Source organism: Eublepharis macularius, chromosome 7, assembly GCF_028583425.1.
Source record: "Eublepharis macularius isolate TG4126 chromosome 7, MPM_Emac_v1.0, whole genome shotgun sequence".
Taxonomy (NCBI): domain Eukaryota; kingdom Metazoa; phylum Chordata; class Lepidosauria; order Squamata; family Eublepharidae; genus Eublepharis; species Eublepharis macularius.
In genome coordinates, this window is record NC_072796.1 from 74,007,546 (window position 1) to 74,023,630 (window position 16,085).

Here is a 16,085-nt window from a genome sequence, read left to right on the forward strand (position 1 = left end):
ATATACATATATCCCTGATAATTTTGATGGCATTAAATCTCATGTTAATTACATGATATTTCAATGAACTGGTGGGATTCCCTCTGGTCTTGACTCCCCTCTGCTATCTGGTTGAAAAATCTCCGTTTTTAAAGAAAAAAATTATTAACCAAGAAATACACAGGAAAACCCCCCATAAAATTAAATTATAAAAAGCAGTAATTGAAACAGCACAACAATCTGTTCCAGACCCAATAATCACAATAAAGAAACATCTAAACTCCATTGCACTAAGGGAATTACATCTTTAGCACTTAGAAAATCCAGGACCAGTTTCCATATTTTATCATACTCAAAGGAACTACCATATGTAAGTCCCCCCAAAACATATGCATAGTCCTACCTATCAAATATTGCTCCCAGATTTTCTAGTGCCATTCTTTGAGCAATGATCCTATAAGGGATTTCCAATTCCTCAATAACCAAGTGAGCCAAGGCAACTAATATCAAAACGAGATTTAGTATTCCTATCCCGCAAAGAATCGGCCCAGAAATCTAATAACAAAAATTCCAGGGTATATGGCAATGAGAGACTAACCATGTTGGACATTTTTTAACGAACCACCCTCCAAAAGTCCTGGACAAGATGGCATTCCTATCGTATACATAGGGCCATGCCTTCTTGCTTACAAGATCGCCAACATAATAGGCTCAAAGACCTGTTCATTCGATTCAATTTATGTGGCGTTAAAACTAGTTGGACAACTATTTATAAAACGAGTTTAATATTCCAACGAGATTTGTTGGAGAGGAGTTCCTTATCTGTTTCCAATCAGATTCCAAGAAGAGCAGTTTTAAAGAATCAGACCACTTTTGGGGCATGAAAAAGGGTCTTTATGTATTGCCATTAGTAATAGTTTATAAAGGGTGGAAATCGTGCCCTGTTTACCATCATTTCCATTCCAAATTATTTCCTCAAAATGGGTTAGTGGCCGAAGCAAATCCTTGGACCTAATCAGATTAGTGATCAGATGTTTCAACTAAAAATATCTAAACCAAGACATCCTAATTCCAAATCTTTCTTCCACTGTGGATTTATCTAAGATTGCCCCATTTTTAATCCAATTAATAATTATTGACAACCCAGAGTATCTCCATTCCCTAAATTCACTTAAATCTTTTCCTGGTGGAAACCAGTCTTGATTAATGAAGGACGTTAAAGAAGAAATACCTGGAGCTAAGATTTTCCTATATTTGTCACAGGTTTTAAGCATGTTGTCTAATAGGGAATTGGAGGAAATCAGAACCGGCTTGTTTTTAGCAGGAGACCAGACGGTTACTGGTAAGGAAAATGGTGAGGAGAAAAAACTTTCTTCAGAGATCCAGGCTTCTGTTGGGTTCAATTTTAAAGCCTGAATCAATGGAGCTGGCCAGGTCTGGGACGTTCAGACCACCTAACCCCAAGGGCCTATGTAATGTCTGAAACCCAACTCTCGGTTTGCGACAACACCAAATAAACTCAGCAAGAGCTCTTTGCCAGAGCTGTATTTTCTTTGGGAGAATCTTAACTTGGAGAGACCGGAACAGAAACACTAATTTAGGGAGAATGAAAGATTTAACCAATGAGATCCTATCTAGGTATCTCATTTTCTTAGTAACCCACTTGAACGCAAATTGTGTTCGTAACTTGACTACTGAACTTGGAGTCAAGTTAATTGGAAACAGCTCTGATTTTGATTGGTTAACTGCTAAATCTGAGATCTAACTAAACAAATCTAGAGTGTGTGAAATTGATTCTAGAGAGTCAACTGGTGAGGAAATAAAAATCAAAATGTTGTCAGCATAAAGCGATACCTTGAGGACTTGAATACTATGAATCTGAGGATTCTGCCTAAGGGCTTCCACCAACGGCTCCACAGCAAGTGCAAAAAGGAGAGAGTGGACAACCCTGATGGGTACCTCTATTTATATTAAATAACTCTGATTTCAAGTTGTTTGCCTTAATTTGGGCTTCAGTGGAAGAATAAAGAGCCTGCCAAGTATGCAGAAACCTAGGGTCAAATCCCATAGGACGAAAAAGGGAAAGAAAATAGGACTTTTCATCCTCCTCCTAATATTATCCGTTAAATTTCGGTTGGGCTCCCCTCTGCTACCTGGTTGAAAATCTCCGGATGGGTTTAGTTATAATCATTGTCTGTTTGATTGCTCTGTGCTCTTGCCTGCAGTGTGGTGTTTCCTTATTGTCTTGGTGCCATGAACCTCTTAAACCTGTCCAACAGATGACCTTGCGAACATGTCATCTCTCCTGAAGTCAAAACGTATTTGCACAAGCAGTATTCCACCCTTGCAAAGACAGTCCCTAAACGTGTTGCAATGGGGCTGAGGCTTTACTGCAACACAAGGGGGAATTGTCCTGAGAAATATAACTAAGGCCCTGGTATGTTTAATGTGGAGCCTTTCAGTTCAAAAGCAGATCACATACACCTGGCCCCAGCAACAATTAAGTAGTTATCAATCTTCGCATATAAGGAAATATGCCAGGCCTAAGGGTAAAATCACAACATTGGGGTAACTGTTCATTCTCCTGTATATGAAGATAGTTGTGTTGTAAGTTTCCTATTGGTTCCCTGTTCCTGCTCTTTTTGTTGGAAAAAGACATAAAAAGTTGTGATGCAAGTTACTCTTTACTTCTGTGGTAGGAGACTCCCAGAGCCCTTGCACGTTAAATAAAGCTTTCTGGTTTCAAGGAACAGAGTGGCTTCCAGTTTCAGTTCACCAGGGAGGTAGATAAATTTTGTTGTACATGGCCATTGGCCTTTACAAGACAGAATGTATATAGCAAATTTCAGTAAACCAGGGATAGCCCAGATTGCCTCAAAGAATAGGTTTTCAGAACATTGCACAACCGGAACACAACTTTGCACACTGGTAGCTGCAACTGCACATAAAGAGCACTTAGCACACTCCTGGGCATCACTGCTGGCATCTGGTAAACCATGCATATTTCTGTGTACTAGGCCCCATTGCCCAATAAGGAAACATAACAAGAATAAGAAAAATGTTTAAGGGAGAAACGTTGACTTATACCAGTGTTTCTCAACCAAGGTTCTGGAGAACATTGTCAGAAGTTCTGTAAGAAATTGTGGAACAAATAAATAATTTATTTGAAATACCACAAAATGTTCCCAATTTTCCCTTGATATTCTTGTCAAAGAAGAACTGCAAGTGTGTTTGTCAAAAATTTAGCCAAGAATTCAACATTTGTGCAAAAAAAAAAAAAAAGCCTAACGATCACACTGAAAGTAAACCTTAAATGGACTTTGGATTTGAACTTTATTTTGTTTTAGTAAACTTTATTTTGATTTGATATTTTGATATTTAGAAAAAAGATTGGGTAATACAAAAAAAGACAGGAAAAACACTTCACTTTTTTTTCGATGCAAATTGAGAGCTCTTTACAGATAAATTTATTGGCAATAGTTTAGCAGTAGTTGAATAGCACATCTTGCTATTAACTTTGGCCGTTTCCACACTGTCTATAAATAATGCAAGACTCATGGAAGGCTACCAGCTTCCCCGCCTGATTTTTAACACCATCTGACTACAAAACGCCATAAATCACCATTTGTGGTGTTTTGTAAACGGATGGCATCAAAAATCCCGCTAGGAAGTCTTGTGCGATTTACAGACTGTGGAAACGGCCTTTATCTAGCCTGTATCTGGCCGTTTCCACACACGTTGAATAATGCACTTTCAATGCACTTTCGCAATCCTTTTGAAGTGGATTTTTTGTTCCACACATGGAAAATCAGTTTCAAATGTTCACTAAAGAGTATTGAAAGTGGATTATCCAATGTGTGTGGAAGCAGCCTATGTTTTCATAGGAAGTGGTTCCTAGGGATTTGAAAATTTAATTTAGAGGTTTCTCTGTGGAAAAAAGTTTGGAAACCACTGACTTATAGGCATGGAGATGAAAGCAGAATTTAGGAATATGTATTGCAAGAAAAAAATCTTTCAGGAAGGGTAACAGATGTGTTGTATGAACAGAACTGGGAAAATTCTTACGAGCTGTTGTAGCTCTGTATCAAGTTGTTCTTTTAAGAAGTCTGAGATCATAAAGGTGGGATGCCCTAATTGATACTCAACATACATTGCACAAAAATTTCTCAGGAATTCTATGGAATCACTGTGGCCTAGAAGCTGCAAAATAAGTAAATAAACCAACTGACACACAAATTGAAGTTTCCATCACCAGTTTACTGATTGTTTGTTTGTGTGTGTGTGTGTGTTCAGTTTGGATGGCTGGAGTCGCCCTTCTACTGTGCAGAATTATAAATATTATTTTGTTTATTTCCAGTGTTAAGGATATGGGACTGAGTTCTTTTTCCAACTGAGCTATCCAGTTTCTGATGAAATAAGGAATTTCTGAGCCAATGGTCCTCATGATGATGAATAATCATAGCTAGAAAGGGAAAATATAAAATTAACTGGGATTTTTTTGGGAGCAATCCAGGCCTAAAGATACTTGTCTCATAACTATGAGACAAGTATCTTTAGGCCTGGATTGCTCCCAAAAGGGAGCTGAGATTGGAGCAGAGCTTCATATTAATAAAGATGTATGTCTGTGTTGCTCCAAACAGCAGCCTGGTGTCTTTTTCTCTCTCCTTTGGTAATCCGTAGTAAAAGAGATCATGTATTGTGATATCATTATACTTCAAAGCTGAACAGAAGTGGGGGCACAGTGATTTCATGTCATGTATTTCCTTTAACCCCTGCTGCTGGGGGAGAGAGGAGGCAACTATGGAGGACTGCTGTTTTTGGTGGCAATTATTCACCCGCTGTAAATGTGTTTTCCACATATCTATTTGTCTGGTTTAAATCAAAGAGAATTAAGTGCTCTTAGCTTTCTGAGATCCATGCCCTTTGCCTGGAATAGCACTGCCCAGCTTGAACCAAGGGAAAAAAATAAACCAAGACCAAGTCAAATTCAGTCTTTTAAAGAGCAATCATAAACCAATATACTCAGACGTCTACTAAAATGAGGCTCTCCAAGGAAGATTTTCTTAGGTTGACACTGCTAAGATTCAAAAACCTTTTCTTCAGGCTATTAGTAGAAGCTACTTCTAATGTTTAATAGCATATAGAGTCGTTTTAATTTATACCGTGAGCAGCATTTTAATAATATATTGAATCATATTACATTTGTGAAATACACCTGTGAGATTAGAAATACACATTTCTTTTTTTACCTTGTGCTATTGTTGCCAGTGCTACTTGCATATATGATGACCTAAAACTAAAACATTTATATTTGAGACCCAAGTAAGATTACACCGTTTAAGTCAAATGCAGTCAGCAGGATGGGGTGTCCAATGAACAATCCAACAGGGTTTGGACTGCAGAAGTTTGAAAACAAACAGAATTCTGAAACAGAGCTGAAACAGAGCATAAGGTTTAAACATGACACATCAAACAATGCAGAAATTATATAGGAGGAGCATACTTAGAGAAACAAATAGTCCTCATTTACGTTTTCTGCATTAAAGCATCTTTCTAAACTATTCTATTATAGTACGGCCCTATTAGCTGTGTAAAAATGCTCTCCTGAATAACTTAGTTTTGCATAGTTTGCAGAAAGCCAGGAAAGTGGTGCCTTCCTAACCTCCTCAGGCAAACTGTTCCATAAAGTGGGTGTCATGTACTGGCTGAGCTTGTCTGAGCCGAGGCTCCTGCAGCTCTCATTGCTATTGGCTGTTTTACTGCTGGCTGCATCCAATCTGTTCTGTACAATAAAGTCCAATCACAGTACTGTAAATATGTTACCTTGCATATAGTTAATGCAAAATAAGGATTCTAACTTCAAGTGCCTATTGGTTGTTGGGTATTATCGGGGTGGGGTTTGTGTGTTGGCCCACCTTGAGCTCGTGTTGCCTTTCTGTCCTGGCCTTCCATAAACATGTTGTTCTGAGCTGAACTCATTACTGGCTGAAATCACTATGAGCAAAAAAGCTCAATACTTAATAGTGGGGGCACGTGTATGGCCAGGGATTGATTTTGTACATTTGCAGGGTGGCATCTGCAGAATGCTCTGTTCAGATAAGCAAAAGCTGCCATGGCAAAGCATAGGAACAGAGGAGGTCTTGCAGATACGAAGGCCATGAAAGGCTTTGTATGTTTATTTACTTATTTATATTATTTATAGCCCACCTTCCTCGCTGAGATTCAAGGTGGATTATACAGCATAAGTCAAAATGATCACTGGCTGCGACATTCAATAAATATGCGATAGCCAGTACCTTGAACTGAGCCTGGTAACTGCCTACATCACTTCTTTAAATAAAACAGGATGTTGCTAGGTTTGTAAAGCTTGATCAATAGGTTTCCCTTCTTTCCTGGTTTTCCATATAATCCCAAACAAGGTTACACCCTTCTGAAGCCATTGAAGTCAAAGGGTTTAAGAATAACAAAATTCTGTTTGGGTTCCTGTTCACTGCAAGCCCAGTCCTGTGGACAGGCCTTGTCTTTAATTTTATTTGTTGATACCAGGACAGTCCCATATGCTGTTCATGGCTATGCTGACTGCCACTCTTAACCACCATGAAGGAAATCGACACTGCGGGCGGAGTCCGTTCTTGGCAGCCAGGAAGCTACTCTCACATCGAGCGGATTAAATTTAAACTGGGCCGTTGACATTGATAGCTACAACGGTGAGCGCAACAGGTCCCCGTACGATTCAAACACAATCCCTATCAAGTATTAACCTTTCGGAGCTCGGAAGAAAACAGGAAGCAAATGCCGCCGCCGCCGCCGCCGCCATACCGAAGCCGCAGAGCCTCGAGTGATGTAACGCTCCCTTCGGGTCGCCAGGTGGCGCTACGGAGCTTGTCTCTTTGTTCAGAACGGAGCTGTTCCCCTGTCCTTCCCGACACGGCAGAATTGGCACATGCGCAGGAAGAGCAGGGGCCCTGCCTCCTCCGATTCTGGTCGCCGCGGTGCCGCCGCCGCCGCCGTCCCCGGATGTACTAGCAGACGCACCCGGGTGGCGTCTGCGTTTGGAGTCGGTAGGAGGCGGCGGGAGCGTCTCCAGTGAGGAAGGAACCATTCCGGCGAAGGGGGTGTCGGATAGTCCGTCGCCAACATTGCGCTCCTCCGCTGGCGGAGGCCGCATCCAACCTTGCCGCTCAAGTGCCGGAGACCGCCGGGCTGCCGTGGTCCCGGCGCGGCAGCGGGAGGAGACTGCTGCTGCTGCCTTTCCCGTTATCGGCGCCGACGGTCCGCAGCCGCCCTCTTCCTCGCCCCCGCCTCGCCCAGTGAGGGCCGCCGCCCCGGCCGGAGGCGCTGAGCGAGATGAGCAACTCGCGGAACAACCGGGTGATGGTGGAAGGCGTCGGGGCGCGGGTGGTGCGCGGCCCCGACTGGAAGTGGGGGAAGCAGGACGGCGGCGAGGGCCACGTGGGCACCGTGCGCAGCTTCGAGAGCCCCGAGGAGGTGGTGGTGGTCTGGGACAACGGCACGGCCGCCAACTACCGCTGCTCGGGCGCCTACGACCTGCGCATCCTGGACAGCGCGCCCACCGGTGAGGCGGGGCAAGGGAGGGGAGGGCCGGCGGGCGCCCCTTCTTTGCCAGGCGGCCCCCTCCCGTGGCTGGCGCGGCGCCTCGGAGCAGGGCCCCTCCGCGAGGAGGGGGCGACGCGGCCTTGGGCGCCTGTCAGCCTCTTTTCCGCCCTCGGGAGCGAGCGGCTGCCCAAAGCCTCATTAGCAAAGGCTAATTTAAGAGCTGAGGAGCAGCTCCGGAGATCCAACCTCCCTCCGTTTCCCCCCAGAATGTTTTTAGAAGATTCACAGGATCGGATGTTGTAGTAGCGAGAACTTTTCAAAGCTGAGGCATCTATTGTAAACGAAGCATTTTCTTTACTTAGCAGTAAACATGCTGTGATTCAACAGATGCGAACTCAGCGATTTTTAAATTTTTGTGTGTGTGTGTTTGTGACTTAACATTCCTTCAGAGAGGGATGAGATGCTCATATGATCAGAAATTTGAAAATAACTTTCTGTAACCCCAGTTAATCCTGCCCAGTCAAGAAACGTTGCAGGGGGCATGCCCTCTCTTTTCACAGAAATGCAGTGATTATGATGCTTAAGCCGAACTTAACCTTTGTGTCTATAGAAAGTTAATTCGTTAATACAATCGTGACATTTTTATGCTCCATTCAGTAAACACCAACAAGAATAAAACAGTAATCTGCCTTGAGTCTCAGTGAAAAAGGCAGACTATAAATGAACAATAATAATAAATAGATGGGTTTTGCTTTTTAATTTTTCTCAAATTATGTTGTCCATCCGTAAATGCTATACACATTTGCTGCAAGAATAGATAAAAGGGTCCTGTTTCTCAGCTTAATAGTTAATCAGGTCAGCCTAGTTTGAGATTGCTGACCATTTAGAGGCAGGGGTGCTTCAGAAGGATGCACAGCTATCAGTGGCCCTATTTATCGTTTTGTGGGAAAGGGCCATAGTAGTAATCAGTGTCAGTATTTTAGCCTGGATTATCTGAATTAAGTGAAGCAGAATTGGGAAGCAGTGCTTAGACATTGAAAATTTATCTGCCTGCTTTGTCCTTGGTACAGGTTGCTATATTCTGTCTCATAACTTTATACTAGGCAAATTCAGATTTTCTGAATAATAATTCTAACAAACCTAGTTACTGTTATATTATTGTTCTGTTTATTACACTACACTTTTGGACTACAGGTCAGTGTTGATATTTTAAGATGTGGTATAGAAAGTGTTATTGATTTGAAAAATTCTCTGAAATTGTAGAATAATGGTCATATCAGGTCTTTTGCATGTGAATAAGCTGTCCAGTACATTTTTACCCATTCTTCAGACAGCTCAGGGCAGTATATACCTTCTTCATTATATCTTCACAAGAACCCTGTGAGGTAAGTTAGGTTAAGGGAGTAACTGGCCCAAGATCAGCTGGTGAATTTCATGATCAAGTGGGATTTAAAAAAAAACACCCTCCATTGGAAGCTTCTCTTTAATTCAATTAATTATCTAAGGGTCTGAATTCAGAATTGGAGAGGCTGTAACTAAAATGATACACTTTTTGTACAAAAGGTCCCAGGTCACCTTCAGCTAAAGGATTTCAGAGAGCAGTGCTGTGAAAGATTTCTGTTTGAAGCTTTGAAGAGCTCTTACTAGTCCCAAGAGCATCTGTAGTCTCCTTGATAGAAGATAGTAAATTTTAATATTACAAGTCTTATACAAGGCCCATCTAAAGCAGCAGCATTATGCAAAGTTTACTTTGTATTTTTAATGATTTACCTCTTCTTCAGACACCAGCTTGAGGCAGCTCAATGTGTGAGCACTTTGTTACTATACACTTTGCAATCAGGAGCTTGGAAGATGGATGTTAATTTCTACACTGTAATAAAAATATAAATTAAAATGTACTCTAGGATATAATTTATCCTAATATTTAGTGACTTGAAGTGTTACAAAGTGGGTTGTGGTGGTTGTTCTTGGTAAATGCTGTTTGCATACAGTGTGAGTTACTATTGCTTACTCTCTCTGTTATTCTCTCCATCTTTACTTCCATGGGAGAAGAAGGTTTCTGTATAATATTTTTTTCTTGATATGTCGGCCTCCCACCTTTGGGGGGGGGGTTCTCCCCACCATTGCACCTTAATGTATTTGGTTAATTTATTTTATTACTGTTTATTGTATGTTGATTTTAGAATTATTGTTTTCTTGTTTTTATTTATTTTAACTGTTGTTCACCACCCAGAGCCCCTGAGGATGGGCGGTATAAATGGAGTAATAAATAAATAAATAAATAAATAAATAAATAAATAAATAAATGTTTAGGTATGGGCTTATATTTCTGTATAGTGTAGTATAGAAATACAGTGAAATTTGGTAAAACAAAGAAACTGTTTCTCCATCCAGCTTTGGAAATAAGCAGCTTTCATATTTCCAGATGGGCCTCTTAGGGCTAGAAGCAGTGATGTGGTTTTTCTAGAAAAATATGAATCAGAAATGTTTCTGAAGCTCTAAATAGAGTGTGATCTCATTTTGCATATTTATTTTGACTTATATTTTGTCAATAAAAATTTAAAAGTACTCCATGTTAATTTTATGATCCTATAGCAACAAATAATTGAACTGAAATATTTGATTAGGAAAAAAATAATCAAGTGTAGTTTAAATGTTGTGTTCACACAAATACAAAACTTTATGTGGAAGTTATTTTCATTGGAATAATACTGGTAAAAAGGGAAGATGTAGTTCCCTTAGATTTTTTTCAGTTTAAGATAAGCAAACCTAAAAGCTCTGAAAACTGTTAGTACATTAATTTTAGCATACCAAAGAATTTCTTTCTATGGCTAAAAGTACCCCCCCCTCCACTTGACTGAGTTCTGCTGTCCTCTCCCCCATACTTTTTTCTCTGTTCTAAGGTGTTCCATATGATCCTCAAGTTTTCTGCCACTGCTTTGATCTCTTCAAAGTCAGAAAGTAAACTTAGGAGGAGAGCAGCGTAAACCATGACAACAGCCTTGCCTTGCTCTCTGAAAGTCATTCAGGTTCCATGGGCTGTGGTTTTGGGGTGGTTGCTGGACTCCTGGCAGTTAGTCCTCTTGTTTTTAGTTTTAGGTTAAGGCCAGAAGGCACAGTATGGTCCAGGTAGTGCTACTGTATGAGGCAATCCTGTCCTTTTTATCTCTTGAGCAGTATACACAGATGTGCATGTGTCATATATGCTCATTTTGCAGTGTCACATATTTTATTTCCATTGAGTCAGACTATTCGTCTGTCAAGGTCAGTATTGTCTTCTCTGACTGGTAGTGATTCTGTTACATTACTCACTACCCATTCTTTTTAACTGAAGGTGTAGGGGATGGAATCTGGGACCTTTTGCAGGCAAAGCTGGTGCTCTTCCACTGAACTTTACTCTCCCCTCCCAGTAGTTTTGAATGTGTGTTAGATCTTCTGAATAGGTGGAAAGTATCTGGGAAGTGGTTGAGGGACAATTTGCTTATAGATTTTTGGGGCAAATGCAGCTAAATGATAGACTTGAAATAAAATAATTTGTTGCATCTACTTATTCAGGAAAAAATTCCCTTCACATTGTAACATACCAGTAATACTTTTTTCCCCTTAAGTTAGATACTAGTCTTGGAAAAGAATTCCCAAGATTGCAAAGTGAAATACACGCGTTTCAGATCTCATATTGTTTGTATATATGATGGCTATGCTTTGTCATGAATAGGCAGGGTTTATATTTGTGAACATTTGACAGATCTTTAGATAGTTACATATATATATAATTTGGAAATAAAATTGTAAGCCTTTTCAGAGTTTCTATTATTTAGTTATTTTGACCATTTTAAAACTTGTCCATTAATAGAAAGTCATCATAAACTTAAATCATACCGTTTGTAAAAAAAAAAAAGTTCTTCCAATTATTTTAGTTCTCTGGTGACTTAAATATGGGTTTTGTATTTGATTTCTATCACAAGCAGGGCATAAAAGTGGTAGCCTTAGTTTCTGTTACTGGGAGGCCTGCTGCTTATGATCAGGAATATTTCATTTAGCAGACATAGCTAATAGTCATGTGTAGACCAGTCCACCATGAATTTGCCCAACTTTTTTTTTAGAAGCCACCATAACATCTTACGGCACCAAATTTTGTAAGTTAATTATATATTGTGTGAAGAAATTTTTTCTTGTCTGCTGCTTTGAACATCAGTTTTATCTGGTGACTCCAAGTTCTAGTATAATAAAATATGATTTGTGGCTACTCCAACATTTATGATTTTATAAATCTCTATTATATCTCCCATTTGTTGTCCTCCCCATCCCCTGTAAAACACTGTAGCTTTCCTTCATATGGAAAATACTTGCATCCTTTGATCATTTAAACTTAACCTTTTCAATGCCTGATCCATCTCTTTTGAGAAGATGGGACCATTGGGACTCTCCTGTCCTCCTGATGTGACCACAAATTAGTCATTTTATTCTCATTCTTTTTTTCTGTGAACCTGCTTCCTGGGGCAGAATACTTAATTAATGTTTTTAGTGAACTACCCTGGTTAATCTCAAAACAGGTTTTTGTGGATACTTATAGAACCATCATAGAAACATAAATAGGATTGAACCTTCAGACTCCAGTTTAGGCAGTATTACATATATGCTTGATGTTATGAACTATGTATAAATTATATGTTCAAGAGCTTGACACAAGTACATGCATAAATGCTTGTCACATTCAGAACGTGAACGCAGTATGCAATATGTTGAGTTGCTGGCGCTATGTGAAGAATTTGTAAAAGATATTTAAACATTGCAGGGTTTTTTCTTTTTGCTTATACAACAAATGCATGTTGTTAGGTGTATATATATCTATATTCCAAAATGTTGTGTGACTTCTGTTACTTTTCACAGGAATTAAACATGATGGAACAATGTGTGATACTTGTCGCCAACAACCAATAATTGGTATTAGATGGAAATGTGCTGAATGTACAAATTATGACTTGTGTACAGTATGTTATCATGGGGACAAACATCACCTGCGACATCGCTTTTACAGAATAACCACGCCAGGAAGTGAAAGGTAAGTCCTTAGGGGCTGAATACAAGGATCATATCACCACCATGTTGAAAGATCTGCATTTGCTGCCCATGTGTTTCTGGGGCTGGTTCTTGGCCTATAAGGCCCTAAGCTGCTTGGGGCCAAAGTACCTGAAGAACTATCTCCTCCTATATTGTCCAGCCTGCCAGCTGAGATAATCTTCTCAAGCCCTGCTCTCTGTGTCTACACCTGCAGCAGTGATGCCTCACTTTTGGAATGCCCTCTGAGGCTTACTTGGCACCTGCCTTACTCTCCTAAGCACCAGACCAAAACATTTTTCTTTACCCAGGCTTTTAAGTAAGAGTTTCTACCTTTTTTAGCTATCTTATCATCAGCTTAGGTGAGGATTGTTTTATCAACATTTTATTTTATGTTTGTTTTATTTAGCATGTTTTATTTATTATGCTTTTATTTGTTAATTTTTTTACTGTTGTTTACTTCGTTCCATTTTAGAGTTTTGTTTGTGAGCTTTTTCAAGCAGGTTGAGAGAGGTGGCATACAGAATTTCTTAATAAATATGTTTTTAATCTGTTCATAATTTAATCAGATTCCAGTACAAGACAGTATATGACTTAGCTATAGAAACAATTACTGTATATCTGAATTCAGTAAATAAAATGTGAATTCTTCATTAAAACAGTTTTTAATTATTGAAAATGAAGGAGATTGAGCAACTTATTTGTGCTGCAGCCTCTACAGAAGGCTCTTCTTTCACATTAAATTTCAGAGTACTGCTGGAGTCTCGACGTAAATCAAAGAAGATTACTGCAAGAGGAATATTCACAGGTGCCAGGGTGGTTCGAGGAGTTGACTGGCAATGGGAAGATCAGGATGGTGGCAATGGACGTAGGGGAAAGGTAAGAAGAGTCCATAGAATTTCCTGATAGAGTGGTCCTTCAGTGGAACAGGTTTCCTTGGGAGGTGGTGGGCTCTCCTTTGGAGGTTTTTAAGCAGAGGGTAGATGGTCATCTAACAGCAATGCTGATTCTGTGAACCTAGGCAGATCATGAGAGGGAGGGTAAGAAGGGTTACATCAGTGTTTAGTTTTTGTTACCCTTTTTTTTACATGCCCAGGGTAATGCCAATCACTACCTTGGGGTCAGATAGCAATTTTCCCCAGGCCAGTTTGGCTAGGGATCCTGATGGTGTTTTGACATCTTCTGGGCATGGAGCAGGGGTCACTGGATGTGTGTGTGTAGTTGGGGGGAAGGTAGTTGTGAATTCCCTGCATTGTGCAAGGGGTTGGACTAGATGACCCTGGAGGTCCCTTCCAACCCTATGATTCTATGATTTCCAGTGATCTCTATCATTTTGTTTTAAACCTTGTCAAGGTGCCATACATGGTTCTTCCCTTCTCCTTTTTATCCATAAAACATCCCTGAGAGGAAGATTTATGCTGAGAGAGCAGAACTGGCCAACATTCTAACCATTGCACTACACTGTTTCTAACAAAACATATTACCAAAATTCCATATCAGTTTGTATACTTTTAACAGTGGCCCTGTTCACATATTACAGCGAATGCACAAATAACTTGCTTTACATGTTTACAATAGTTTGTAAGAAAGAGCCAAGAAGTATTCAGTTTACAAATGAAACCATTTATCATTAACAGACTTGCTCAGATCCTGCAAACAGGAGGATATTGAGTCCGTTTACCTAAGACACTCGGGCCCGCCAAGATCTTGTATCTTTTCAGCGTGCCTGTAAGACAGAGATGTTCCGCCCGGCATATGGTTGAGGCCAGCACTGGATCCATCTAATTAGCCTCCTTGCTGGTCTCCTGCCAGTGGGGGGTCAGCATATGGTCCATCTGCCTCCCCATGCTTGAGGAGTTAGAGGTTCACCAACCCACACCTCTACCCTTTTCTTCCCTTGTATATGGTGGGCAGGGAAAGGGGGAACAGTGCACTATCTGGAATGTTGAAATCCATGTTGGTACTGAGTTTTTATTTGTTGTGATTTATCTATGATCGTGACCTGCCCTGAGCCTGCTTGCAGTGAGGGCGGTCTAGAAATCCAATCAATCAATCAATCAAAAATATATGCTAGGACTGAAGCGAGATGGCTTGACTCAATAAAAGAAGCCACATCCTCCTGTTTGCAGGATCTGAGCAAGTCTGTTAATGATAGGATGTTTTAGAAGTCTTTCCTTCATAGGGTTGCCATAGGTCACAGTCAACTTGTTGGCACATAACACACACTATATTTATGAACAAGAAAGACATGTACTTTTAGCTGATTTGATTTTGCAGATTTCTCTAATTGATAACTGTTCCTTTATGAGTGTTAATGGTATCTATTTCTGTAGTGTTATTACCACAGCATTACAGGGACATGTAATGCTGCTCTTCTCTAGGTTGCATATGACAAGTGACTTTTGCTTTAAGGCACCAAAGGTGGCACAGAGATGCAAGAAGAACTGTGACCACTGCAAGACTTCCTCAATACAAAGTGATGATCAGAGATGGAGGTGCACTTTCTGAAAATGAATTACAGAGAAAGTAGAACTCCTTCTCTGATTATCTCTTTAGGAAAGGGTGTGGTGTTATGGAAGGAGAGATGGTTTCTTTTCCAACTAGTTGATCAGAAGTATGTTAGAACTTCCGTAATGTCCTCTAGTACTGCTTCTGTTTCTTGCCACTGTCCACTGCTGTTGCTAATCACTTAGTGGTCATTTTCCCTAGGCTAATCAAGAAATATGCTTTCCATATATGAGGATGTTTTATTAATGCATAGTTCTGTTATGTGGGAAGTCTTGTAATAAAGGTCTAAATTTAAAAATGCATTTCAGAAAGCTTCTTTCTCATGTTTCACAGAAGCTGTTATTTGAACTGAAAATCTGAATAATCACTTTATGAAATAGAATAATAGGAAGTAATCCTAACAATGTTTACTTGCAAGTAAGTTTGTTAGACTCAGTAACTATAAATTAGTGTGTTTCAGAATAAGATACAACTTCACATTTTGCTATAAAAATCAATTTTGAAAATACTTCGATCATGAATAAAAATACATGCATCAAATTCTTATCTATACATTGTGAGTAAATATTATTTAGCACCAGATACATGCATCGCTTTTTGTTTCTGCTAGGTAACTGAAATCCAGGACTGGAGTGCATCAAGCCCACACAGTGCAGCATATGTTTTATGGGACAATGGAGCTAAAAACCTTTACAGAGTTGGCTTTGAGGGCATGGTAAGGAGTAAAGCAACACAAAGGGCAAAATTGCTTTGTGGGGGATTGGAGGAATAGAAAAATAGTTTGTGCTGGGCTATTTATCTTCTTTTGTGATGTCCTTCTGCCAGTTTGCATGCTATTAAGCTCTTCATTGTTCCTACAGCTGTATGGATGGGTCATGCATATGCATAGGTCTGGTCTCAGTTTATTAATGTGGACAACTTAAACTTTTGAGGTGGTTTCTGTCTCATCATTGGTGCAAATATTTTTATTAATAGGTTGTGTG

At 40.0% G+C, this 16,085-nt stretch overlaps 1 protein-coding gene and 1 long non-coding RNA gene across 2 annotated transcripts in view; one reads left to right on the plus strand and one right to left on the minus strand.

Moving 5' to 3' along the window:
- Nucleotides 1-6,943: 6,943 nt before the first annotated feature.
- Nucleotides 6,944-16,085, plus strand: part of MIB1 (MIB E3 ubiquitin protein ligase 1) — a 73,098-nt gene continuing 63,956 nt past the window's right edge. The window contains exons 1-4 of the mRNA XM_054984597.1: nt 6,944-7,555; nt 12,427-12,598; nt 13,344-13,473; nt 15,713-15,817. Coding sequence (XP_054840572.1) covers nt 7,327-7,555; nt 12,427-12,598; nt 13,344-13,473; nt 15,713-15,817 — 636 coding nt within the window. The 5' untranslated portion in view covers nt 6,944-7,326. The remainder of the gene's footprint in view (nt 7,556-12,426; nt 12,599-13,343; nt 13,474-15,712; nt 15,818-16,085) is intronic.
- LOC129333149 (uncharacterized) overlaps nt 13,396-16,085 on the minus strand; it is a 28,083-nt gene continuing 25,393 nt past the window's right edge. Inside the window, exon 3 of the long non-coding RNA XR_008597400.1 lies at nt 13,396-13,611. This is a non-coding gene — a long non-coding RNA (uncharacterized LOC129333149). The remainder of the gene's footprint in view (nt 13,612-16,085) is intronic.